At 38.3% G+C, this 19,040-nt stretch overlaps 1 protein-coding gene across 1 annotated transcript; it reads right to left on the bottom strand.

Moving 5' to 3' along the window:
* Positions 1 to 767: 767 nt before the first annotated feature.
* Positions 768 to 19,030, bottom strand: LOC144651202 (conserved oligomeric Golgi complex subunit 4-like). The gene is made up of 30 exons (XM_078511111.1): positions 18,932 to 19,030; positions 17,827 to 17,909; positions 16,993 to 17,107; positions 16,602 to 16,652; positions 16,068 to 16,118; positions 15,666 to 15,741; positions 14,916 to 15,033; positions 14,667 to 14,742; positions 13,783 to 13,837; positions 12,025 to 12,126; positions 11,846 to 11,883; positions 11,513 to 11,581; positions 10,992 to 11,047; positions 10,344 to 10,440; positions 9,847 to 9,886; positions 9,102 to 9,160; positions 8,257 to 8,316; positions 7,690 to 7,784; positions 7,387 to 7,443; positions 7,105 to 7,173; positions 6,537 to 6,624; positions 6,373 to 6,435; positions 5,679 to 5,732; positions 4,428 to 4,481; positions 4,241 to 4,333; positions 3,630 to 3,713; positions 3,389 to 3,490; positions 2,769 to 2,897; positions 2,511 to 2,602; positions 768 to 1,826 (listed from the first exon to the last, which is right to left on the bottom strand). Exons 1-30 carry the CDS (start codon positions 19,013 to 19,015, stop codon positions 1,784 to 1,786), a joined length of 2,253 nt encoding a protein of 750 aa, XP_078367237.1. The 5' UTR covers positions 19,016 to 19,030; the 3' UTR covers positions 768 to 1,783.
* Positions 19,031 to 19,040: the final 10 nt, after the last annotated feature.

Genomic DNA, 19,040 nt, shown 5'->3' with positions numbered 1-19,040 from the left:
TCTTATGAATCAAAGTGGAATTGTTTACGTCTTAAGTCCGAAACCTCGGGCCTCACAATGAAAGAACGACTGAATCACCCTGAAAAACACGCCTGTTTTGGAGTTGCAACCCTATGGTGGATTTCCACACGCGTAATTTTTTACGGTGAAAAAAATTAGAGACAATGTATGAATGGCCTGCGTAAACGTGTACGCAAGCCGTAACTCTAATATTTTACGCACGAAAAGCATAAATATCGAATAAAAATCACACCAAAAATTGCCTGTGTAAATTGGGCTAGAGGAAAGACAGAGATACTTTTTCGATCAAATTAACGCAGACTGTTCTGTTCTCGCCCACGGACAGAGTTATATTCGCCGGGGGAATGACTTGACCGTCTAGAGGGCTTTAGTAATTGAGCGGAGAAGCGACAAACGGTGAAGTAAAGCGGTGAAGTCATAATACCCAACTCTGTAAAGAGAAACGAACATCGCTGGCACGCAAGGTACAATGTAATAGCGAAACTGAATGCGTTAGTGGCCCGCCCATCACGTCCACCAGTTTTATAAAGCCTGGTTTTCACTAGCGACGCAAGCACAAGCACAAGCACAAATTTTGATCCTTGTGCATGTGCTCGCCGCAAGCACAAGTGCGCTTGTGCTTTTTTGTCGAAGCCGTATTCACGGTGAAATAAGAGTTGTTATCTTTGAGCTTGTGCTTGTGCTTGCGTCGCTAGTGAAAACCAGGCTAACACCTTTATTACAAGTGAAACATCTACAATTACAGCTTCTGTGTTTTGAGCTTTTATTTCCTCTGCTGCATCCCGTTCAAATTTTTACAGCAATAATAAATATACAAGGAAAACGTTTAGAGCGTTCTGAATTGATACAGACTGACTGATCTGTGTGCTGTAAACATGATGGTGCTTGCAAGTGTAGGCAAGAATTTTCCCTTAAAGCACTCTGGCCGGAGAGGAAGACAAAATAAATAGACTAGTAATATCCCTGATCTCTATAAAACTGTATAATTGAAATGTCAAATTTTCTTGACTCAACCTTGTTTACGATTTACCAAAAAACATCGGAAATTCAGGGTAAGTTGTATTTTGTTTGTTTCACACCAATAATTAAGAATAACGGAATTCCTTGTAAAGTACTCTTTGCAAATTCCATTTTAGATGTGAAAACGGACAATCTATGCGCCATTAACTTATTTCTAGCAGTAACAGGCCTTCTTTCAGCCAATTTCCGTTTGTAAGAGTTCGGAGTTCGTAGATCCTACGCTTAATCCTCGATCTTTTATCCGGTTTCCTTTCGTAACTCGGTAAACAACCAAACAAGACCCATTGTAACTGTGACACACGAAAACGAGACTCGAGTGACGTCACACATTATCGAGAATTTGAGCGATTTGAAGGGCGTTGATTGTTACTTCACGTTGCCTGTAGTAACGTTAATGCCAAAACCTTCAAATTGTTCAAACTCGCAATTCTTGAGTGGAGAGTTGCCTAAAACAGTCGCTACCTGTTTACCAGACTGTATTCAACGCAAAACTACCTCACGGTTCGTCGTTTGTGTTTAGGGACCTATTTAAACTTTGAACTTTATTATTTGTTTTTCATATATTGTTATAGTTTTCTAGTCTTCTGACAAAAACTATTCACGACCTAAATAAGAGACGCATTCAACTTACAGATTAGAATTTATACTATTTACAATTTCCCTTATCAATTTTGTACATCTTAAAATATTTACTAGATAAAGTATCTCATACAGTATTTCTTTTTAAAAACTAATTTGTTTCCTAAAGCTTCAGACGGTTAATATCCTCACTTCTGAAATCGACCCTATGAAAAAAGGAAACAAAAAAGTAAGATAATACAAATTAACACTAAAAACACTGAGCAAAAAAAAAAAGCAGCTTTTCATAGATCAAATAAACTGTTACAGCCGAGCTTCCACGTTTATTTAATATTTAAACCTCTGTATTCAACCACATGTTGTGCTAGTTTGTTAAGTGAGCTCCAAGGTGGCCGTTGAAGAAAAGAGTCAACTCTCAACACTGTTCAATATACTGAGCGATTTTCAACTAAGTGTCGTAACACCAAAACCAAAGTAATCGCTCAGGCCAATCACAAAAGACACAGGCCATCAAGTGAACCAATCAAAACTCGAAGTATAAATACATGTAGCTGGCACGAAGCGCGGGAAAACGTGGGCGAGCGCGTCATGATTGGTTTTGGTGTTGCTTCTGATTGGATGTGAGAAAGTGGCGAGAGATTTTTTAAACCAATCACTAATCACTATGACAGTAGTAATGCAAAACCAAAGCAAACGTGAATTTCTTTTGACACTCAAGTGAAAACTGCTCTACTGTTAATTGCACTAGCATCAACATCAACTGTTTGGAGGGATACTGTCTCGATGTATCACCAAATGTTTGAATATTAAAATTAAGAAAAAGAAGTATGGCAAACCGTGAAGAGGGTTGTGCTTTACAAGAGAGAATAAACTATTACACAATGCTATACCTCAATGACAACACTTGTCTGACTTCAGTTGGAGTAAGTCTCCATGTCATTGGTCCAGAGTTAGCACCCCAGTAATCCATGATCTCACCAACCTGTTAAACACGAAGAAAATTAATGATCTATTATCGGGAAAAAACACTTCGTTAAGTAGGAAAGGCGCTAAGATGAATTTCACAGAAAGAGAGTTGTTGTTCAAAATATTATTGGTTATTCAGCTTAGTTGAAACTGTCAAAAAAATGTCTGACTGTAATGGGTACCTTTTCCAAATTAAGAACAGTGGCGATCTGCGTAAGTCTTGCGAACTTGTCTCGTATTGTCCATTGAGTGACAGCTGTCAGGTAGCCAACCAATGAGCGTAGTTCCTTGTCGAACTGAAGGCCACCCAGCTGAATATGAAGTCGAAAAACCAAACAAAGCAAATCAGGAATAAGATTGCCGTAAGCATCTTTGTTCACGAATATTGTATGCGATACGTAAGGGATGCCCCCCCCCCCCCCCCCACTATGAAGATAGTTGGACAACCGCCCCACCTCCCATACCCTGAGTAGCATTCTGTCGCATTTCTCCATTACCGTGACAGTCAAAATGGTGGATCCACGAATGACGTACATGCATTTTTCACGCGAGTGGTTTGGTTTGGCGACCGAGCTGAGAGCGCTAGCGCGATGCCAAGAGGATGGAAGAATGGAAACCAGAGTACTTGTACGTGAGAATCGTGCCAGCTGCAGGTTGCGATTGCGGATTATGGCACAGCCATTGAACGCATTCCTTCCATATTATTGTCTTAGCTGCAAATTACTCTCCTTTAGTCATTATACAAGAGTTTAAGGTACTGACGGAGGCTGAATTTCAGGCTAGCTGAACAGCAACTACTTACCCTGTTAAAAGATGCTTTCATGACTGAGGTCTCCAGCTGAGTCGTTATCTCCGTGGCGGCCATACTTACTAAAGAGTCGTAGTTAGTAGGTGTCAATGGCCCCTGTAAGATGATGAAAAAAAAAAGGTTTTGCAAGATTTTCCTACTAAAGTTTAAATGCTACTGTGTAAAAAGGAAAAGGAAGAGATCGGAAACGATCGATTTCAGCTTCATTACAAATAAACTCATCTGAAATTCACACCTTAAACGATGTAAGCATCGAGTCCAAACTGGTGATGAAATTCTGAACAAACGGATCGTTGACTTCGTAAAAGGCAAATTCTTCCTACGTGAGAAAAAAAGGAAAAAATTAAAAACCATAACCCGTTCATTCAAGGGAACCTTCAAGGAAAATCGCAAAAAGTTCGAGATATCTAGCCTGCGAACAGGCTTTCCGGAGATTTCCGAAGAGCGCTTGCTGCGAACAGGCTCCCGACACGAGATATCGGGAGTTCGAGTTATCATAGTTACTAACTATGGAGTTATCGAGGGTAAAATAAGTAAGAAAATGACCTGGAGGGGAATCGGAGAAGGTTCGAGTTAGGAGGAGGTTCGAGTTATTGAGGGTTCGAGTTAGCCAGGATTTAAAAGGTGGGAGTCCAAAATTTTTAATAGGGCTGACTTTGTCCCCATAGGAGGGCCTGAGGAGCATGCAAGGTGTTTTTGTGCAGTTATGAGTGCAAAGGTATCTGAAATTGCCAAAAAAAAACTCTTTATACAGTTTTTCATATTAATTTACTCTGAAAAGTGGCCGTCCATATGACTCCTGGACTCCCACCTGGCTAAAAGCCTGATTGAGATTCAACTGTATACCTCAGATATGTTGTGACTTGTTGAGTTGAATCCATCAATAAGAGGTTTTAATCTTGGTATCACAGCAGTTGAACACAGTTGATAAATTCCACCCTAAAAATAATACAGAGGTATACGATACTTAAAATACAGTGAACTAAATGCTCAAAAGTAAAGGCAATTTTTAAAAGTATGGAAACTTGCATACTTGAAGTAAGTCCTTGAAGATGTTTGATGTGCTCATCAGGTCGGCAAGACAACTCTAAGCAGAGAAAAATATTCAAAAGTAGGACATTCAGGTTAAAAATTAAATCAAAACAATATTACGCTAAAAAAATAAAATTATTTAAACTGAATTTGAGTCTACAATATCAAATATTAATTAATCTCTAACTCAAACGAAATTTATCAGCACCTGTATAGTATGTCTGGGGGCTCGTAAACTCAATTTTTTCACTTTAAACATGTTTTTAAACTGAGGCAAATACATTCAAACCTCCATTAACGGCAATTCATTGATCAAATGGTTACAGAAAGTGCTTGCCATCCAAATCATACTAATGCTCCATTCACACTATTAATGTATTTTTATTGCAGTTGCGTTTTTGTCGATGTGTTTTCGCCTATCGTCCGCACTGATAAGATCGAAAAACGTAGCGTTTTCGAAAGCCTCCGTTTTCGCCATCCACACTGAAACAATAGAGCTCAATCTATACTTTAAACAACGTTTTCAAATTGATGCGTTTTCGATGAAAACGATGAGCGTTTACGATCGTTGTAGCGTGGACGATTGACGAAAACGCATCAACGAAAACACATAAGTATGGACGGGGCCTAAGTCATGAAACAGCGTAACTATCATTGTCACGAAAATGGTATCGACCGTTTATGAAAGGAAAACAGGCGTCGCTGGTATCCATTTATACCCCTGGGTCTGTAGTGGACGAATAGACCTGATCCAAAACTCAGGTATCGGTATTTACGGCCCAACACCTCCGAGAGTTGCGCTCAAGTTCCAAAACAATGTCATCTAGTGATTTCGCAGCTTATTTTTCCAAATTTTACTAATGTGCAACTCGTATAGGGATTTCTAATTTTCGCGATGAAGTTGTCCGGTGAAAATGACCCCTAAATGTGTCCTTGACTGCCTTGAAAGTGTTTGTGATCAAGCAAGTAATGTGAGGCTGAAAACAAAAAATGTAATTATGCAAGACCAACTGCGTGTGGTGTGGGAAATCTAATTAGTGGTTAACGTCATCAGTATGGAATTTCTGGCCGTGAATCGCAGACGTCTCTCTTCGTGTTTCGCTCTTCGTTGCGGGACGCGAATGAGAGGCGGCTGTATTCGCAGGCTAAAAACTCAGGGGTACAGCTTCAAATTTAGAAAAGACTCTTCCCGCTAATCGAAGGCTAGTTCTAGTGTAGTTCATGAATACAAATACTGTCTTAAGAAAGTCACCTCCAGCTTAAGTTTGGCAGGTTCTCCAAATGTAAGGTTCCTTTCACATTCAATCTGAGAAGAAATTTGACAGAAAAGTTATGCACAAGTGATAGCAGTACAGCAGGAGCCCCGGGAAGTAAAGTCTAAACAAGGCAAGTGGATAATCATTGTTATGGAAGATGAGTAGGGTTGCCAGTCACTACAGGTAAGCTCTCTTCCCCAACGTTTTGCCAAGTTGCCCCAGTAACTCGCCGATACTCAATTGTAGACTTGGACAGACACAGGCACTCTGAGAAAAAGGTTGCCCAAGAACAGAACCCTAGGGATTTGAAAAACCGGGGGGGGGGGGGGGGGGGGGGGGGGGGGGGGGGGGGGGGGGGATCCATCGCCGGGACTGCCGAGCTAGAAAGAAACAAGCCATGACAAGCTCCAACCTGCACCTATCATGATCCAGTGCCCTGCACACCAACCATTCGGCCACTGTGACCCAGATTCACTCGGGAGTAAATCCCTTTTCCTTGAGAAACAATTGCAAAAACAAACAAAAGAACGGAAAACATATCATTGGAAGGTCAGATAAAGTGAAAATTGATACACAATTTTTCCATATTCACTTAGGTAAATCAGTTGTAGTTAGAAAACCATTTTGCCGAGAGAATAGCTTTTCAGGAATCCATGCTAACAATAATAATAACACAAAACAACAACTTACCTCAAGATCTTTCTTCAGTTTCTGAATGTTATTACTACTAACTTCAAGATTGTTGAGTGTCACCTGGAATAAGCCAACACAAAAGTGAACAATGTTACAATGTATCTTTAAACTGAGTATTGAATACAGGCTTGATTCAAGAGCTCTTGTGGTGTCACACTTACAAGGAAAGCCTTCCTGGCCACTGCATTCTCAGCAGTTGTTGAATAACCCACTTGTATCTTCCCTTGTAACATTCCAGACAAGTCAAGGCTGGTGGAAAGAAAGAATTAAATTAAAAACAACCCAAAAAAAAAACGCTGCTGGGTTAAACAATAAAAGCTGACAGTAACTACAGTACTGGCTTACTACTAAGGACTAGAAGTGAATGAACAACTAACTGAGTGAAGCTAGGGGAACAGGGGTGGTGCAGCAGTGAGAGTGCATGCCTCCCACCAGTGTGGCCCAGGTTCGATTGGCTCAGTGCCACATGTGGGTTGAGTTTGTTGTTGGTTGTCTTCCTTGCTCTGAGGGTTTTTCTCTGGGTTCTCCAGTTTTCCTCCCCCCCCCCCACAAAAACCAACACTCTAAATTCCAAATCGATCTTCCATGCACATACATGTCCTAACAAGTTTCTGAGAACTCTTCTGTGTTATGTGGGCAAATAAATTACATTTACTTTTTTTAAAAAAATTACATCAGCAAAAGCATGAGCATTTTGTGTTTCAATGTTGCAACTGTCAAATAACTTACCTGCCAGATGGAAAACCAGCTTTTAACCTCGAGGTTAGCACATCACGGTAATCAGACGACAGAAGAGCACTACAAGGATGAACAGTGACCAATAGACATTTAGTTAGGAGAAATATGCATTCTTCTAAAAGAAAAATCACTGCACAACCTTGTTCCCAGGGTCCTCTTCTTCCCATCCCTACTGCAGGTTAGGAATGGTGTTGATCATTTTGGTCTTCAAAGAGACATTCAGATCCAAACACAATTTTTTAACAAGGATAATTTATTAATTGGCATTATTACCAAGCATGATTAAGCATTGCACATGTTCCATCCACACTAGAACTGGATAGGGCACGTCTAATAAAGAAAGAGAAAGAACATTTACTATGGTAATATCAATTTTTCTGCTTTTCAAAGTAAAGATGATTTGTCAGGTGAAACTGAGCAATCTCAATTACAATGAGCTTCGTGGTTGGAACACTATTAAGAGATGATATTCTATCTGAAAATTCAACAACAAGTGCTAAGCCATGTTCCACCCCAAATTTTCAAAGTTTGACTGGAATTTTTATCTCTCTGGACATCATTGTTTTATTGCCTTACCTGACAGCCTTTTGTACAATAAAGAAAACATCATCTACCATGCTGGACGTGACAGCCTCATCATCACCACCTTCTGTAACATCCATCTTCACAGCCTGACAACAAAAAATGCAAAACAAAGATATTTGTACCGTGAAGTCTTTCATTTTGATCTACCCTATTTATTTAAACAAATGAGGGGCTGGAATGACCACAAATTTTGTGGAGAGGCTTAAAACAACACAAGAGTTTCTCTCTTTACTTCTACTGTAGCCTGCATTGCAGGCGTATTTTAGCAAGCAGGCACATTTCGATCAGGCAAGCACCATCTTGGATTTGAACTCGGGAGAGGCTTGGGGAGAGATTAAAAAGACATCCCAGGGAGTAGGAATGAGGCTGAATGAAGACTGAGGGGGGAGGGGGAGGGGGAGGGGAAGAAACCCACCCTCTCCCCCACATTTTCTTGCTTCCAACTCTCGCTCTCCTCATCCAACATAGTGGTGAATGTACTCATTCATGAGCTAAAAACGAACGAGGAAAACGAGAGCCTGCATTGCAGGCTACTTTAACTGTAGTTCCTCTATTTACCTTCATGACAGTTTCCCTCATAAAGTACTCTTCCATGTAAATGTAGTTTCCAATTAGCTCCTGGTAAATAAAAATATAATAATTTGCATGAATCATCAGTTAAGGGCCAGTAGTATGGTGACACACTTGTATGTCCATTCAACAGAGTATTATTTTGATATTATCAAAACTGGACTATTTAGTACTAATATCATAAGCCAAGGTATCATCACATCTAAAACACGATACAATGGTTTAATCATTTAATGACAACTTAAATTTTTTCAATGCCTTTGATGGTTTTTTTTTGCATACCAACTTCAGAATGGAAATGATTTTAAGATACCGCAATATTTCAGACTGTAAGACACAGAAAACACTCTATAAGATATATTATGGGTCCATACTTGTTATCAAGTCTTTCAAGAGGAAATAAGAACAGTACAAGCCTATTAAATGCCTTCATCTCAACCAACAGAAGAAGAGACATAGAATTTTTACTTGAGGATCACTGCAAGAACTGTCACCTATGTTTATCTTGACCTGATTTCTAGAAGAATTCCAAAAAATTTCAAATTGTATTTAATCTAGTATTGTAATTTATAATTTGTAGGATACATTTTTAGAATGCTTGTACAATTTCTACATTTTACTTATTTATTTTCACGTTTATATTTCCTTTATGTTGTGTCCCCAATTAGCAGTAATGCTTAACACCCCCAGACACTTTAATAAAAGGTTTTGTTGTTGTTGCCATTGCTGTTGTTGTTTTATCAAGTATTACCGGTAATGCTCCAAGAAACAAAAGCAAACAAGAAGTGTTGTACCTATGGCATAATGTTTCCTCTACGAGGAAATAACATTACCTGCATTCTTCTGTTAAGTTCACAGTTGGATACAACTTTGTCTTGAATTCCTAATATTTCTTGCAAGAGATAGTGACATATGTTATTTTTATGTTCTGTGGCTATATATATGCAGCTGGGGATCTTGCAACCAATCTTTAACCAACACTATGGGTATTCCCACTATACCCAGGGAGGGGGGGGGGGGGCTGACTAGTGACTCCAAGTAGAGGGTCACACTAGACTCTTTTGTTAGGAAGTCTTTATTTTGTCAGAAAAACTAAGCCCCCCGCCCTCCCTGGCTCTGCCATCCCTACGCGATTGTCGAACACATTTACCTGTGGCCCATGCCATAACCTTAGTTAGATATGCAAGATAGAAATTTAGCATTCCTCTCCATATGACTGCATCAAAAAGAAATATTTGTCCCAGGATCTCAATATGCTGTAATCACTAACTTACAGCTATGATAAAGATGAAATCAATTATCAAATCACAGCAGATTTTACAGTTTTAATTTTTTTTTGTCCCGCTTGACAAGATTAAAATGCATTTTTCAAAGGCAGATTTAGGGTTGTAACATTTCTTTTACAGCCCTCTGTTTTCGAATTTTCAGAATCTGTCCTTGTCTTTTAAACTATATGCACATCCCCCCCCCGTGTACTTCAAAGAACAAGAAGCAGTAATTTTTTAACAGATAGTTTAATGGCATAATGTAGATTATTTAATAAATGTTAACAAAGGTTTAAAAAAACTTGATGAGTACCTGCAGTCTTTTCCTCTTCTGGTACATTTTCCATGTCATCCTAAACATAAAATATAAGAGGATATCATGTACAATAAAATGTAACACACCCTACACCTTAGATTACAGATTGCATGAGGTGCAAAAGCTGTTCACTTAGAATAATTGCAGGGTGCCCAGCTTTTAAAAGGTTTCAAGATGGCAAAGTTATACAAGTCGCCCAAAGGCAAAAGTAAGTCACCTGTGGCACCTCGGCACTGCTAGAGGCACAGCTCTGAGGTGTTATAACAAATAAATTACAGCAGTTGCAAATAAGGTCGTAACGAATTATCTATCACTTCATTTCAAAGACTTATGGCTGATTGAGGTTCAGCAAAATCCAATTAGCCATTGAAACTATTAATAATAATTTAGAAGTCTAAATTGTCATGAATAACGCCTCAGTCTGTGTTTGCTTGAAATGCAATAGAAATGATGTGAAGGGTACAGAAAGATTTTAAGAGTGTGAAAATTCTTACAGCAATCCTTTTTTCCAGGAACCGCAGATACATCTCTGCCCTTGCATTCATAACAACAACTTCTCTCAATACTACATCTAGCTCTATTGGGTCATATCTGAAAAAAAACAACAACAACAAAGTAAAATAACTGATGAAGGCTTTTGAGCACTTCGCCGAAACATCATAAATTCAAAGTAACATCCCAAAAATAGACAGCATCAGAGCATTAACATGAAAGAACCATGCCATAGTTCCAATTTATTCATTCATTCTGCTACATTGACAAGGAACATAGGCATGTAAGGGCTTAGCTGTAGCCCCTTTGATGTATTCTGGGTGGGCTAGTCTGCTTACGTTCTGTAAACTTGGGGGACATGCAGCTAAATTTTCAACGAGGTGCAGATACCCCATATAATCTCAAAACCAACATTAATGAAATGTTTTACTCTATTTTGTTTTATTTTATTTTCACACTGACTAGTGGTCTTATTGTAACTGAAACTGAGATGGATTCAGGTCATTTTGAAACATGTTTTTCATATTCAAAAGGTTCCCAAGTGATTGTATGTTAAACGGGATGAATATTTAGACCATGAATGAAAAGCCAGTTAGTATAATTATTATAATGATGACCTATAATGTCTTATTATAAGTTTGTTAACTTACCTTTCAAGATTAGCAGTAGATCCTTTAAATGTTTGACTGCCCTGCACTGACTTAAACTGTAGAATGAAAATTAGCAAAGTCAGCCACAACAACAAACCATGATGCAAATGTACCTGCAAAAATAGGAATTATTTGACTGTCCAATCTTCGAGTCAGTGTCAGTTTTAAACATGATTTTCTGGTAAAAAGGCTAAAAAATAAACCACAATGTAATTTAAAGGGACATGGTCAGCATTCTTACCGTGCTGACCTGGACACTAGTTTTCATGTTTTGAAAATTGTCCATGATGGAATTTTTTTTTAAACGAACCTTCGCAAATTTGCTGCAATCTTCTCAGTGTTTCACTAAATAAGAAAACTTAGAGAAAAAAAATACACTGAGAAGGTTGAAGCAGATTTCGGAAGGTTCTCTACGCGTATTTTTGATTTCGGGTTGACGTGGACTTTTTTCAAAACATGACGCTGACCATGTCCCTTTAAGGAAAGATGACCAAGAAACCTCTTCAATTTAATGTCTGTACCTTTTCTTTGAACTGTCTCTTTCTGAGAAACTGGTCCACTACTTGATTCGCTTGCTTGTCACACTCAGCCTGAAAATACAAATTTTACATGATGTATTATAAAAGGATAATTTAACCAAAAAACTTAAAGAAAGTGCTGTCAAGTAGTTCAGACCTATGATCATAAACCGGGTTTATTTTCAATTTTAGTCTAAGGTGACCATTGAAAATCTTTTCAGTTTGTATTGCAATAAAAGCTCATTTGGAGTGACAGTTTTATCAAACAAAGGCAACCATGAACTGGTAAGCAAAAATAATAATTAAAAAAACAGTTTCCAACAAATAATCACATACCTGCATGGCTTGGAGTAGAATGAACATTTTACCTGGACCTATTGGTAGAGGTAATTCAGATAAGTACAAAAGATACAAAAATCTCCATAAGTAATCTCAATATGTAATGATAGGAAAACATGTGCAAATGCCACATTTCACTCATTTGACACCAAAACCTTAATATACACCAAACTCACCATAGTAGGTTTCTACAAATGGCTGATGTTCTTCCACCATACGTGCAATGTATTCAAACAGCAAGGTGAGTGTGTTGGCAAACACAACATTAGCAAGACGATCTGGAGTCAAGGAACATAAACATTTCTTTAGCCCAAGTCAAAAAAATCTCTCTTTGTGCACTTAATTCATCCCCCACTAAGACATTGTATTTATACAGTGCCTCTCTTTTTCTAGGTTCAACCACACCACACCACCACACCCAGATAGGTCTCCTTTAGGGATTTAATTCAATTTCATCATGCCTAGCTAGTATGTTCATGTTGTAGATAGGGCAGGCCAAATGGGTGTTCCATTGCCTTGGGGTGTGATTGCAGTTGCAGCATAGTTAATAGAGGGAAATGGTTAGGAATCCCGACAAAGTTCTTTGTTGTATGTTTTTGTTCACTATTTTGGGGGTTGACCCTGCACAAGCCCTAAGCAGTTGACAGGTTATTTAATGAAATGATCGCAGAGACATTGTCGATCTTTTAGAGATCCAACACTGTTAGATCTACCACAAGTTAATACCAAATGTGGACAGACCTCGTTTAGGTTTTCGGCTGCGAGTGCCTGGAACAAACTGCCAAGAGAGATTCGCGAGCTCGCAACACTTACACAATTTAAAGGCAAAACATACCAGTCATCTCATGAACATGGACAGTGCAAATCACACATGTACAATTTAAATTTTAATTTTTTGTATATGTTGTGGTTTAATTTTTTCTTTGGTTTAAAATTTTTCAAACCAGTTTGATTTTTATTTCCCTTTGTTTCAGATTATGTAAATCAACATAAGACAATGAAAAATCAAAATCAAACTGGTTTGAAAAATTTTAAACCAAAGAAAAAATTAAACCACAACATATATATATTCACAGTTTTTTAGATTTGTAATTTTAAATTTTATGCTAGTGATTTTTTATGCTTTTAAATTTTATGCTTTGTAAATTTTATGTTTTTATACTGGTCACCGATTGATACCAGTCAATCTCCTTGATTGACTGACCGGTTTTCTAGGATAAATAAAGTTATTATTTATTATTATTATTAAAGCCTGACAAAATACAATAGGTGGTTACGTGTGTTCATGTAACTATCCAATAAAAACATTACAATTACGTAATTCATGCATAGTGTATGAGCACAAAACAAAAGATGTGCAGGGTCGTGGACCTTCCAACATAAATCTTGGCCTCTTTGTTTGCTCCTTTGATGTTTGCCGGGCTTCCTAACCATTTCCCTATATTAACTATGGTTGCAGTAACCTCCACTTGAAACATAGGTGTTAATTTGCCATCTAATCTCATCATAGTTTAACTATGATGAAATTGGATGGGATCTCAAACTTGTGATGACAGACACTGTGAGAGTGTCTTGCCCAAGAACACAACACAAGGGACTAGGCAGTACATGGAGTGGGACCTCCATTACTATGCTTATCGGTCCAGTATGGAAGGAGGGAAGTTTCATGCCCATGTTTTACTGTGAAAACCCTGCTGTTGTCAGGGGCCATTGACGTCAGCAGTCCCGTTCACGGCACGCAAAGTTGAATCACTGAAAAGTGCAACAGACTGCTAACGTCAACAGCAAAAGATGTTTCCAATGGAAACTAGCTCTATCACCCCTGACAACAGCAGAGTTTTGCATACTCAACTGATAAGAATAGTAGCAAAACAAATATTCATCAATAATATATAGTATTTTAATTTTTGAAAATCAATGAGCAATATTCTCACCCGATTCCTTGGTAGCAACAGCATTGTCCAGATTCTTTTGGCATTGAGCAGCAATCTACATCAACAACACACAATAAAATACCTATTCTGATATTGAAAAAGGAGAAGCCACGAGCCAAGCGGCCCACACTGCCGGAGCTTTTCCCGGTATCCGTAGCATTAAGCGGCTAGGAATATTTCTACTCCCCCCTGAATGGGATGCTAGTCCATTGCAGGGTTCCCCCCCCCAGCATTATGTCGCCGGTACCCATTTATACACCTGGTGGAGAGAGGCACTATGAGAGTAAAGTGTCTTGCCCAAGAACACAACACAAGTGACCCCGGCAGGGGCTCGAACTTGGACTGCTCGATCCAGAGTCCAGCGCACTAACCATTAGGCCACCGCGCATCCCATTATTCTGATATTCATTGCACAGACCAAATTAAAATCTTAGGTGATTGATCAAATTAATGTGGCATAAACATAATACATTGTACACGACATAATAATTTTCATAACTTAACAACTTCCAGATATTATAAAGAGGGAGGGAGTTAATATAAAGAGGCACCTTCCAACTCCCCTCTTCACCTTCCTTAAAGGAGCTACGTCATGGACAATACGTCTTGAAAAAATTGGCAAGAAATATATTTGCTCAAGTTTGTCGTTCGTAATCTGTCCTAATCTTCATCACTGGAAACCACCCTTGGTTATTTTCACATTTTTATTACTCCTTTGTTTTGTTTTTTCTATGTTAGAAATATTATTAATTTTTGAGGTTTTCTTCAATTTTACAGTAAACAGAAAAATAACTTAAAATATACTAATAACTAAATAGTATTACATGGTTAAGACACCATGACAGCTATGGTTTTAAGTATGCCTCAATTGTGATCTAACAAACCTGAGAGCACAAGTATCTTGCATACTTTTCCAGCCCAACTTGATGCTGACCAAGTAATGGAAAAATCTTAAAAAACCTAAAAAAAAAAACATACCCAATTTGAACTGTAAGTTAAAATAATTAAGTCCAGGAACCCTCCTTCAATCTAAAAACAGATTTTAACCACTTAACGTTCTGCAACATAGAAAATGGTTTGTAACGGTACTAATTAAAACAAAACAAAAAATACACTTCACATGTATTCTGCACCTTTCAACAGAGTTCCTGTCACCATTCTGTATGGCAGCCTCAAACTTGTCGTGAACTATTCTTTTTAATTTTGTTTCTGCCTCATGGAGTAACACAAAGGCTCCTGCTATATCAGAACCTACAAAAAAGTACAATTGTTTTGTTAAACTCTTCCCAACTAGATGAGCTCTCGGATTCACCGCGGTCAAACGTCTCAGGCAGCTTTTCTTTCTATTTCGGCCTTTTTTTTGTTCATATTGAAGTGTTAGTATGAGCAAGGATAGATAAAATAGTTGCTGAATGTAAGCATAATCCCATTTCCTCAGGTAAACAAGTGTTTTTACTTTTTAAATGTTTCGCATCCGAACCAAAGTGCTTTGACAAATGGCACCGACAAGTCCGCATATCGCTATTTTCAACACGTAGAACTTTTTTAGTAAAGCTCCAAAAAACTTAGTAAACCCTCAGGATACCGGTAATGTATCCAACTTTGAACTGTGAAAATTAAAACCTTATCTTTGCAGTACTTTTCTTATTTTTTGCATATTTCTGTCGTTTGACCGTGGTCGAGCTCTAGGAACATATCTTAAAGTGGGAGGGTCCACACAAGATTCAAGCCAAGGATGGAAGCAACCCTGTTAGTGACAACCACTGGGTATGTGTGGGGTCAGACTGCATTCTTCAGACCACTCACATTAATAATTCACCTGGCCCTACTTTAGCTGGCAGGGCCTTACATAGCAAAAGAGGGGGTGGGGGAGGAATTTTTACCTTCTTTTGAATCCCCTGTTATCTCCTTGAGAACCTGTTCATCTAGGTTGAGGTACCTGTGAACATGCGCTGCAGCCTACAATAAGAAAGAAATTACAACAAAAAGGGAAACTAATTCAAGAAAGAATTTTACATAAAGGATACTTATCAACAAATACAAAGTCATGTGTACATTGCATTTATTACAGCACAATCTTGATCAAGAATTCCATCGGCGGATAGTTGTTGAGATGCACACATTTTTTGCAGATCATAAAATTAATTAAAGATACCAGTAAAGTTCTGCAAAAATTAGAATTTGCAAATTTTTTTTTCTGATAAGTTTTCCAGGAACAGCCTGTTTTCAACTAGTATCCGCTTCTGACCAAATGATCAAACTGAACATTACAAACTATAAAATACCTGTTCAAAGTGCTCAGTGTTAAGCGCAGTCTGCACACCATCCACGCAGGCCTACAATCAAATAGAAAACAAGACAATTCTTTATTTTTCAAAAATTACAGTTAAACCTCAGTTTGCTGGCAAGCACTTACAATCTTGGATCTTGGGCTTAAACAACTTCATAAGGGGCTTATAAACGGAAGGACTTGTAGCCGGCGGGGCTTATAAGCGGACAAAAAAAAACCTCTTTTAAAACGAGCCAAGGCAGTGTTGATGGAAATACATTTTTAAGTTAAAAAGTCATTATAAAAAAAACATTTCGCCCTGTTCAGTACTGTCATCCTGCATTGGGGAGCTCATATCCTGGGGGGGGGGGGGGGGTTATAACTGGATATAATTTTTTTGTTTCCAGGTAGACGGGCCTATAGCCAGGGGCTTTTAACAGGAATTTTATGGTATGTATGCAGCCACAGAGCTCTACATTGAATCCCCCCTTCCATGAAGAGAACAGGGTGCCAGGGGGGTCATAGCTACGTGAAATGGTGTTACACATACCTTCAAATCAAGAATGTCATCGACTCTTTTTATTGTTTCTTGAACTCGGTTCTGAAATCAAATTAATTAAATTGCAATATAATGTAAGGGAATGCTTTACATGTGCCTAAAATACATGCGCATGTACCTGTAATTATGCGCAGTTTGGAAGCATTAATGTTACTGTCATTATTTTCATTTTAAAATGTTAAGGGTTCTATGCAGTCATTAACTTATTGTATAATTATAACAGTTCAAAAGCATGTTATCTAGAAACATTGATAGCCAATTTCTATCTGAGATACAGCATAAACCATATCCATGTAAAAACTATAATAATTATAGTTTTTACATGGATTATTATGGTTGTGTAGTTATATTAAAATTAAGAATTAGCATTACACTGACCAACCTTAACAAGATCCAGAAGTCGCACTTTGCTGCTGACCTTTTCAGCTAAATCTGAAGTGTTGGAAATCATTGTATGCAAATGTTGGGCATCTCTCATCACTAACTGCAAGTTAGGACTAGAAATAACAACCAAAAACATTTCACTTACCGGTATAAAAAAATAATTATTATAGTGATGACTGGAGTTTGTTTTACTCAGGAATCAAAACATAATTCTTCCTGTCTTAATCAAAACTATAACAAAATTCTTGAATGTGATTGGTCATCAGCAGCACGATTTGAGCACTAATATGACAGTGTACACTGTAAGTGTCATGCCTGTGTAATTGAACAGTACGCGTCATTTTGTGTGTGCTGTTGTTGTGCATTTTGTTGAGTGAACTGTCATGTTTTTCATCATTTTGCTGGTAAAGTTTGTTACTTTATTTCTCAAATTTTGTTATAGTTTTGATTAATTGGTAACAGGACTTCCTGTCGTCCAATTCTGTCTGTAATCATACTCGTGATTAACAAATCGGACTCCCGCTACGTGGTCGTCTGATTTTGTTAATCACTTGTATGATTACAGACTGAATTGGTCTCAGTCCTATTACCATTATTAATCTGTGTCCAGGATTGGGGAGCATGATCGCATCATAGTACCCAAACATCCAATAATAATTGGCTTTCTCGTTCTCTCCCTGCTCTAATCCCATCTCACTATTTTTGTCTTCCCGCACCTTAATCAGAATGCAACTAGTTAACCTCACCTCTACCATTACTGAAAGTTATTTTTGTGGTTCCATTTAATTGAAACTACATATTTTTTGTTTGTTACTGTACATGTATTACTCACATTACATTCTGCAGTGTATTTAGTTTGGCATCAAGCCTTGGCTGGTTTTCCAAGAGGGCATCAAGTTCATTGTTCAATTTTTGCTGATAACAAGAAGGAATAGAAGACTATAGTCACTCCTTACAAGATTACTATTTTGAAGGGTGATAAATGTTTTTATACCTTCTACATAACATGTGGTGGCCTCATGGTTATCATACTGAATTCCAGATCAAGCAGTCCAGGTTTTAGCCCTGGCCGGGGTCATTACAATTTGTTCGCAGGGAAGACACTTCACTCTCACAGTACCTTTTTCCACCAAGTGTACAAATAGGTTCCACCAAATTTAATGCTGGGGAATCGCTGTACTAAAATGAACTAGCATCCCACCTAGAGCTATGACTAATGAGGAAAAGTGGGCAGCCTCACTCCTACTCCCTGGGAAATGTTTTTTCCTCTCTCCTTAAGCCTCTCCAGATTTTGAATCCAAGATGATGCTTGCTCGATCAAAATGCGCTCACTGCAGCTGGCTAAAAGCCTTTATAATCATTAGCCACAGTCATTGTATTGCATTTTTGGTAGAGGCCCTTGGCTCTAAGAGTGCACTACCTTCACACAGATTCAAAAATACAATATTGGGTATGGTTAATTTTTTTAATAAGGCAACCCCCCCCCCCCCCCCCCCCTCTCTACTTAGTTCAAGGATTGGATCTGCCACTGATTCCTCGATCGCTTCATACTACAACGGATAGGCTTTGGCTGTGTGTGCCATTTGGCACATTTGGCCAGATGTATTAGTAAAACTATATTTCATTAGTTTATTTTATTATAATTTTATTTTTTTGAAAAATGACCTAAAAAATACACCTAGATTTGCTTAAGTCGGCTGCGAGCAGAATATTCGTTGGGAACTATCTAGCATTTCCCTATCTATTTCTCCATAGCCTGAACTTAGGCTTATCATCAATCTGATGTACCAGATCTTGGGAATCAGAGACGGACAGTCCGACACACTGACACGTAGGCATTCGTTGTAAACACCACAAAACAACGCCGATATATTTACAAATACACCTTTAGTACATGACGGTTGCTAACTTGAATGCTTGTTTTCTTTGCTACATACCTCGTGAAGGTGGATTTGTGCATAGGCTTGCTGTATTTCGGCGATATCTGTTAAGCTGAAAACATCCAATTCGTGGGCCGCCATCTTGGAAAACCAATGGCGCCTGCGA

Source organism: Oculina patagonica, chromosome 4 (assembly GCF_052425735.1).
Source record: "Oculina patagonica isolate OP01 chromosome 4, crgOcupat, whole genome shotgun sequence".
NCBI classification, from domain to species: Eukaryota; Metazoa; Cnidaria; class Anthozoa; order Scleractinia; family Oculinidae; genus Oculina; species Oculina patagonica.
Note: the sequence above shows the minus strand (reverse complement) of the source record. Positions and strands in the feature narration are given on the sequence as shown.

Coding starts and splice junctions, on each gene's coding strand:
- LOC144651202 (XM_078511111.1), bottom strand. CDS start 19,015: ATGGCGGCCCACGAATTGGATGTTTTCAGCTTAACAGATATCGCCGAA. Junction 16,653..16,992: donor GACTTCTGGATCTTGTTAAG/GTTGGTCAGTGT, acceptor ATTTGATTTCAG/AACCGAGTTCAAGAAACAAT. Junction 10,441..10,991: donor TCTACTGCTAATCTTGAAAG/GTAAGTTAACAA, acceptor GTTTTTTTTCAG/ATATGACCCAATAGAGCTAG.